Genomic DNA, 8,995 nt, shown 5'->3' with positions numbered 1-8,995 from the left:
CCTTGATTAAGCCTCACTAGGCATCCTATGCCCTTCTCGCCATTGATTTTAGTTCACTTGTTGTTCCCTTGCCCCTGGGTTGGTTGACCCCCCCCCACTTCCTTTCTCACACCTCCCCTTCTCCTGTGTCTCCCTGGAACCATCGGTGCCATTGTTTTCAACTCCAAATTATCTCACCTATCTTATCTAAATAGACATGCAGAGGCATTAATAAGTGCAAAAACCAGGCTAATCCAAGCAAAACAACCAAGGAAAACAAAACAACATGCTTTGAAATTATTTTTAAAGGCTATTAGAAACAATTTGAGATTACAAATCAGCTGAGTTGACTTCAGGGAAGCTTCTCTATGACTAAAATGATGCTCTGAACACACAGAAAATGAAGTGGCTTCCCTCTGCTGGAGACAGCTGACAGAGCAGTAGCACGCCCTGCATAGACAGATAGTCATGGAAAAGGGCAGGTGGGACAGTGACAATCACAGAGCCTCCAAGTCCTTGAAGGCTGCATCTGTTAAGAACTGAATGGTGCGTGTGAAAGTGACCCTGTTTGGAATGAGGGTCTTTGAAAATGTTACGGGTGAGCATACGGTTTTTACTGAAGTCGGTGGGTCCTAATCCACTGAGTGGTGTCCACATGAAAGAGAAGAGACACAGAGAGACAGCTGGGGAAGACGGCCATGTGAAGATGCATCTACCCGTGAGGGGACACCTGGCACCACCAAAGGGGGAAGAGAGAGGAAAGAAGTGACCCCTGGTGACAGAGCAGGCCCTGCCTTCAGACTCCCAGCCTCCAGAAGGGTAGGCGACACAGTGCTCTCCTTATAGCCCAGTGAAGGTCTCTGCAGCGGCAGCCCCAGGAAATGAGCAGGTTATCCAAACCTTTGTTCTGGTCTCAGGGTTTATGATGTCAGCAGCTGCTCCCAGCATCTCCCTGGACACAGGCCGCGGGGCACCATTTATAGTCCTGTCGCCTAGAAAGAGAGGCACTCCGATTTCTCAAGTACCTTTTCCCAGACACACAGTCTTCCTGACTAATCATGTTCTGACCGAGTGGAAATTGGAAGAATTATTTTTCTTTTAAGGCACTGAGGCATAAGTTCAGCGATCATGCCTTTCCCGATGGTTTACGACACTTTTAACCCTTCAGGGTGGGGGACAGCTTGGCTGGCAGGGGATGGGCTGAGGCATTAGGATCCAGTCAGTCAGCTCCAGCTCTCCAGAAAGAAAGTTCGGTTGGGCTGAATCAGAATGTATCTGTCAGTGGACAGTCAGAAACTGGGCAGACACCAAGAACACGAGAGGCGGGAAAGGAAAAAGGCAAAAAGAATGGTCCAGACACTAGTTTGGGCAAAAATCAACCCAAGCAAGGCACTGAAATGAGTTTCTTGGTCAGACCTTTGGAACTGGGTTAGCTGTCACCGGACAGTTTCTGGGAAATGTGAAATGAAACCGCAGGCTTCCCCGACTCCCAGCAAGTGTTTAGTATAAGTTGATGCGCCCTGCTGTCTGTCGGTAGGTCTGAGTTAATGATAAACTCAGGGTGAGTCAGTCGCTGGTGCCCAACCCAGGCTGAGCAAGCCCAGGATCCCTCAGACCCGAGAACCCAGCGAAAGGAAGCCAGTGCGCATGGAGCACTGAACACCTGTAAACTCGTCCTCACCTTGGGAGGAAGAGACGCTTCCAAAGGAAGTCAGGTCTACACTTTGGGACCACAGGATTATAAAGCTGAAGGAGATGCACCTATACTGCCTGGGGGGTGAGGGTGGGGGAGCCATTGTCTGGGTACGCATGCAATGGTAGACCTGATTTGGGGTGAGTGGGTTCTGGAGTCAAACTGCTGGGTTCAAATCCCAACTTCACTCATTCCTAGTTGTGTGACCTTCAGCAAAGTCGTACACCTTATGGGCCTCAACGTACCTCATCGTTAAATAGGAATGATAGCAGTACCTATCGCCAGATGTTGGAGAGAAGCAAACGAGATAATCCTAGCACACAGCAGCGTGCAACATGGGCCAACGTCATCGCTCACCAATGTCACATCAGAGCTTCCTAGGAAAGTGATGAGTCTTGGAATCAGAACCTGAACTTCCAAAGAAAGGTGTGGAGGGGAAGGGGGCGAAGAAGGGCTCTAATTCAACTTGATACCGCACACGGGAAGACCCCGCCAAACACCTGTGTATTCACACACAGGGTATTCACACAGGGTATTCACACAGCGTATTCACACACAGGGTATTCACACAGGGTATTCACCCACAGGGTATTCACACACAGTGTAGTCCAGACAGATTCGGGAACGTCTTCCTGAGGTCAGAGTTTCTGGGCAGGGAGTCCACCACTAAGCACACTGCCGTCAAATCCCTCTCTCTCGCTTCTTTCATTGGGAGCCCAGCTCTTCAGAGAAGACGCGCCCTCATTCTCCCTCTCTGCTGGCAGGGGGGTTCCCTCCCCACAGAAGGCATGCTGCCCGACTCGGGAAGGGGGCAGGGAAAGCAGCTGCCTGCATTTTCTAGATGCTGCTCTTCTCGACCTGCCTGGCGGAAACCACTCTCTCTTTCCATCTCCTCATAGAAAAGCATATCCATGCCTCCAGAGACTTACGCTGAAACGGGCTGAGAAATGAGTGGTCTGCCAGCCTGGAAGTCTTCTCCCAAGGAGCCGCAAATGGTCTAGTGCATGACAAATGACCTAGTCCTAGCATACTGATGGAGCCAAGGTATACAGAATATACTAGAAATACCTACCATTCGTCTTTCTGGGCTCATTTTGTCCAGGCTCCATCTGTTGAAGAAATGGGAGATGCAAAATTTTCACATGGTTAGGATGAAGGTGAAAGTCTCGACTTGACAGAGAAGGGTGGGTGTGTCACTCCCCGCCACAAGACAGGCCATTGACAGGAGACAGACAGAGCCTCGGCTCCCTCCTTTGGGAGAGGAGGGTGCACTGACTCACTAGCAAAAAGGCAGCACAGCAGAAGGCCCCAGGGCAGGGATTTACTCGTGGCGGCAGGACTGGCACAAAGAGAAACCAGAGTGAACCCGGATTTCCACCAATAAGGAGTGGTTGGAAATTCCGTTCCTTCAGAGGTGGAGAAGCAGGCCGAGAACAAACTCTCTACACGCTCTTGGATGGCTCGCCAGGAGACAGGGTCAGTTGGAAGCAGCAAAGGGAGGAAGGGTGTTCCTCTGCTACCTCATTTGCAATACATTTTCTCAACTGTAACAATGGAAGAATTAACCAAAAGAACACTAATAGACTCGGCCATGGGGCGATGGGGGTGGCGGGGAATTGGAGGATTGGGGGAGCAGGGAGGAACGGGGAGCCAGATGCAGCCCAGACTTCTCCGAATGATCTGTATTGACAGTTTTCAATGTGGCGTTTCAAAAATGTCTTACACAATTACAATACAAAATTAATACAAAGTCTTTAGCATTCTCCCCACCCTGGTCCCTGCCCTTAAGCTTGCAGCAGAAAATTCCAAAGGGGACATGGCCAAAACGGTCTGAGGAGGGGGTGGCCCATCAGGGGCTGTGTGATTGGCAGCACTGCGGACCATGCCAAATCATCTGAGTCATGTGGAATGCCATCCAGGCTGGATCCCACCTGGGATTCACCAAAACCACAGCTCAGCGGAATGGCACTCTCATTCCCGGGGCTGCACAACACGAGAAGCCTCCACTTCTGAGGGAACACGGGGGAAGGAAGTTCAGTCTCACTTTTCAAAAGACTGGCTGCTTTTATTTTCACAAGCCACACTGCCCTTCCTTCAGAATCTAAAGTCCAGCTCTGGTTTTGCCCAGCTGGCTTAGAAAAGCAATTGTGTGAAGGCTCTGGGATTGGGAGAATCAAAGATGCAGCATCTCCAGGCTGAAGGTTCCTTGATTTTCCTTGGCTGATGAGATCAGTAGAAGCAGAGGCTGGGAATGCACTTTAGAGTCTGTCTGTCTGTCTGTCTGTCTGTCTGTCTGTCTGTCTGTTTCCCTGAGGATGTTGCATCCTCTGTCGACACTCCCAAGCCTTTGGGTCAGAGAGGCGTGAATGAATGACTCACCGCCTGGTCACACTCTGTCTTCTGTACAGATTTCAGGGCAGACTGCCATGTGTCTCCCAAGGATCCTGACCACATTGTACGGAGCAGACTATAAATCTTCCCTAAACCTAGCCTTCATCCCACCCTTCCATCGTGGGGCACCACAGGGACCCTAGTTCTTGCTCTCTGGAGTGAACCAGCTACGTATTTTGTAGGGCTCAGTACAAGAAAAATGGGGACCTTTTACCCATACATCATTAAGAATTTTAAATGAAGCATGGGACCCTAGGCCACCACACTGGTTGGTTGTCCGTGAGCCTGGCCCTCGTGGTATCCCGCAGATAAGAGCAGAAGAATCATTTCAAAGTGGTGTATTGGAGTCATCTCAGACTGATGAATGAGAGACAATTGTTACATTTCAGGAATTTTACAATCTGGTTGACGTCGTGTTGGTAGTTTTAAATCAGTCATGGGGGGAGTATTTACACCATAGAAATTGGTAAACACTGCAAATTCAGCCTTTGTTACTTCTTCCTTTCTGCCGTTCTGTTTTTCTCTTTCTTTCTTTCTTTCTTTCTTTCATTCCTTCCTTCCTTCTCTCTTTCCACCCCCACTAGTTGTCAGGAGTGGAGCCCATCATTAAACACTTACTAGTATCCCACGGACCCTACCTGTGAAACTTCGCAGACTTGCATAGTGCCTACAAGAGAAGACAGCTCTTCCACGGCTAGGTGCAAGGTCTCAGGAGGGATCATTTCCTGGGAGCCTGGGAAGAAAATCACAGATAGGAAGACAAAGATCACCATCTGACTAGATAGAATCCACGATAACCATGCATCACAAAACAGTCCTCAAAAGAAATTATTTCAAGGGGACCTATAGATTTTTAATGGCATTTGCTTTTGGAGAACCACAATATACTTGGAGAACAAAAATGAATTTATCACTTTTAAATTGTTATTGTATTTGACTTCAATTTTTAAAAACAGTTTTATTGGCACATAAGATACATATCATAGAATTGAAGAGTTCCATCGTTCAAACATAATCAGGGGGAATGGTACAATCACCATCACATCCATCCTAGGGCCTTCCTTCCCCCCAGGGGTGATTCGCCCCCAAAGTGAGCCGTGCAATGGAGGTCAGCTCCAGTGCCCCCACTCCCACCTTCATGATTTACTTCCCTTGTTCTTTTTACTTTTGTATTCTTATTAGTTTATTTTATTTATTTACTTATTTTTACTTAACAGCATTTATGTTCATTTAAAAACCAACATACTGCAAAATAGTCACATATCATACATACGTACAGGTGTAAGTAGACAAAAAATTATCCAGATTATAACCCACCCCCAAATCAGCAAATCAAAGTTTTTGTTTGCATGGCCTATTTTCATTTACTCTTTGCAACTTGACCAAAATGCGCTGAGGCGGGCTTTAAGTTTTTCGGGGAACCAGGAATCACAGCCACGCCCACAACACCTAACAGAAAGGGGCATAACAAACGACAACAGCACAATCGGAGTCACTAAGTTCCACCATTTAACACAGTTCACCATTTAACACAGTTCATGGCAGTGTCTGCAGGGCTCAATTGAGGAGGGAGGGTAAACTTCTAAAAAGAGGGCCATTTCCCCCCTCCCCAGTTTTATAATGTTGGCGGCTTTAATCTGTATTTCTTTGCAACTTCTATCTGGGCATGGGCAGCATCCCAAAGTGAATGTAGATGAGCCATCTCCATTTCCGACTTGGCCAGGTTGATAGCTTTGTTGAACATGTCAATGGCTTTCTCCATGATTCCTCTTTGTACTTCAATAGTTCCCATGGTTTCATAGGCAAAATCACATCTGTTGTCAATTTCAATAGACTTGCTGATAAGCTCCAAACCTCTATCCGGATCCTGCTTCCACTGAAGTTGAAGTAAACCTTTATGAACGTACGTTGTGGCATTATCCGGTTCCAAGTCAATACACCTCTCATACATTTCATCAGCTTTACCAAGCTGTTGCTGATCTGTTCATGCCTGGGCATATAGTGCATAGCCTTCAGCACACCTTGGGAATTTCTTTCTGACTTCTTCAAATCCTTTCATAGCTGCTTGGATTTGTGAGGCATTGTTTCCTGTGTACGCTTGGCAATCCAGCCCAGACTCAGGCCTGAATCTAATGCATTCATCAAAGTCTGCAACTGCTTCTTCAACCTGATCAAGCAGTGTTTTCAGGCGCACTCAGTGGTGATCAGCAGCCGCGGTCTGCGGATTGATGTCCGCAGCCAGGGTAAAATCCCAAGCAGACAGCGAGGGCTCCTGCTGCTGGTGTACATGCTGCCTCTCTTGATGAGCGCTTTGCCCGTGGCTTTACAAGCACTTCCTTCAAACTGATGGCTTGATATAAATCTGGCTTGGCGGCACTGCTGTTGCCAATCTGCAGGTAGAAGGTGGCTCGGAGTAACAATGCTTCTGCCATGTATTTTCGTGAGTATCTATTTCTTTTGAGCATTCACTTATGATTTTATCTTCTTCTTCCAGATACTGTTTGGCCTTTAAGTATCCAGAGTTCTCTTTCACTTCGAAAGCCTCCCCTTCTTGGTCTTTTCTTCACCAGACTTCTCCCCTTTAAGCATCGGCTGAGAAATGACCTCAGCGGGGAAAGAACTAAAGTAAGATTTGATAAACTGGAGCTGGCATCAGAGGTCCATGATCCTTGTATTGCTTGTCGACAGGTTTAAGAACTTTGTCAGTCAGCAGCATGCGTCATTGATTTTGGAACCCTTCTAATACACAAACAGCAGTCACATCCTCTAAACATTCCTTCTTATTGCCCAGCTTCTCGGGGGCTTTTGCACGTCTGAAGAGCACGTTCACATATTTGGGGTTAAGTCCAACAGCTTTATGCAATCTTCGGCCACCTCTTTCCATTTTTGCAGCTGCTCAAAGGCAGCAGCTCTGTTCTGACGAAACATGGCCAGGTCAATGCTGTTCTCTGTAGGGCACAAACTGTAGCCTCGATTTAGCACTGGATAGCTTGTTCATACGTTCCTGCGTTAAAATATGTGTTGCCTTTGTTCTTGGAAGCTTGGGCTCTATCAAGAGAATTCTCTGCTTTGCCTTCAGGAACCAGTTGCGTGGCTTCAGGAGCCAGGTCCAAGTAGAGAAAAAAAAAGTATTAGTTTATTTTCAATTCTATATACTTTACAGAACGTTAAGTACTTATTAGCTATTTCAAAACTGAAGGTGGTTTATGTGCCAGATAGTTGCCCAATAGAGATTCCAAAAGCATGACTTCAATAAATAAAATCAGAAATCCTATTGTGATAGCAAAGAAAGAGAGAGGAAGAAGAACATCGAAAAGTGGCAATGACAGAATGCGGCGATGAGCAGTGCAGAAGGAGAGTGAAAATGGAAGGCACCGGGGGAAAGTGGGAAGCATGCTGTGACTGAGGGCACGGCCCCGATGCCACCAACGAGAATCTGCGTGAACAGCTGCATAAAAAACCAACGTGCTCTGTAAGCCTTCACTGAAATCACATCCCAAAGAGGTCTTTTAAAGTGAATAAGTATGCGATCTCTATAGACTGAGCTTCTGTGTAACCATGAGAAATAAATACATCTGTTCTTTATACATAAGCAATGTCAATGTATTAGATGAAAAAAAAAACAAGTTATAGACTATCACAAGGGTTATCTTATCCTATCTGAAGCAGAGAGAGAAATCGCCTCTATATAGGAGAGACACTTCAGGAAAGCTCTCCAGGGAAAAGGCCCAAGATAATCAAAGAACATCTCAAAAAAAACCAAGGAGGAGGCCTTGCACTGCCTGACCTAAAAACATACTACTCACAGTCGTCCAAACAACCTGGTACTGGCACAATGCCAGGCGCATAAGCCCATGGAACAGGATGAAAACCCTAGAAATAAAAGTATAATCTACAGGAAGCTGATTCATCAAAGGACTGAAAAACATTAAATGGAAAAGAGCCACCTTTTTGAGCTAATGGTGCTGAAAAGATTAGATTTTCATCCTCAAAAGAATGAAACTGAGTTCATACCTCCCTCGCTATGCACAAAGCTGAACCTAAGATGAATTCAAGACCAAAATGTAAACCCAGACCTATAAGGCTCATCGAGGAGAAGCTTGGGACAACCCTACGGGTCCTGTTGCACGGTATGAACTACCAGATACAATAAGGGATGCGGAAGACAAAATTGATGACTGGGATCTATGAAAAATAAAACGCTAATTACTAAAATCTGTAGAATTCTGCAACACCTCAGTAAGGAAAAGCAAATAATCCAATCCAAAGGTGGGCAAAGGACATAAATAGACAATTCACAAAGGTTGACACTCGAATGGCTAACAAACACGAGGAAGTGCTCATGATGCAAATCAAAGCTGATGAAATATCACCTTAAAACCGCAGCAATCGCCCAATTTAAAACAAAAAACAGAGAACAACAAATGTCGGAGAGGATGTGAGAGATTGGTATTATTACACACTGCCATTGGACTTGTGATACGTACAACCATTATGGAAAGCAATATGGCATTTCCTGAAGCAACTAAGCATAGAAATAACATACAACCCAGCGATACTTCTGCTGGGCATCTAATCCAAAGAAATAAGAGCCAGCACACAAATAGATGGATGCCTTCCCATGCTCATTGCATCACTGTTTACAATAGCAAGAAGCTGGAAACAGCCAAAAGGCTCATCAGTAGAGAATAGATTAAACTCTGGAACATGCATACAATGGAATACTATGCATCCCTAAAAAATTGTGATAAAACCATGAAACAGCTTCTAGTATGGATGGACCAGGAAACCAGTATGTTGAGTGAGGTTAGTCAATCACAAAAGGACAAATATTGTATGAGTCCACTACTATTATGATCAACAGCATGACACAAGCAGGCTTCTGCTCCCAAGTCATATAATCTTCTTATCTGATCTCCTAAGCAATGAAGC

General features: G+C 45.9%; 1 protein-coding gene and 1 pseudogene across 1 annotated transcript in view; both read right to left on the bottom strand.

The window, feature by feature from the left end:
* The window catches only part of CASP10 (caspase 10), a 37,138-nt gene that overhangs the window by 8,439 nt on the left and 19,704 nt on the right, over positions 1-8,995 (bottom strand). Inside the window, exons 4-7 of the mRNA XM_045295486.1 lie at positions 4,702-4,796; positions 2,745-2,781; positions 1,948-2,049; positions 880-971 (exon numbers count right to left, since the gene is read on the bottom strand). Coding sequence (XP_045151421.1) covers positions 880-971; positions 1,948-2,049; positions 2,745-2,781; positions 4,702-4,796 — 326 coding nt within the window. The remainder of the gene's footprint in view (positions 1-879; positions 972-1,947; positions 2,050-2,744; positions 2,782-4,701; positions 4,797-8,995) is intronic.
* Positions 5,679-7,911, bottom strand: LOC123522408 (annotated as a pseudogene).

The sequence above is a fragment of the Echinops telfairi genome, unplaced genomic scaffold (genome assembly GCF_000313985.2).
Source record: "Echinops telfairi isolate 266 unplaced genomic scaffold, ASM31398v2 ScPeMD7_3;HRSCAF=10, whole genome shotgun sequence".
NCBI classification, from domain to species: Eukaryota; Metazoa; Chordata; class Mammalia; order Afrosoricida; family Tenrecidae; genus Echinops; species Echinops telfairi.
The sequence above is the reverse complement of the archived record's forward strand: the minus strand, read 5'-3'. Positions and strand labels throughout refer to the sequence as shown.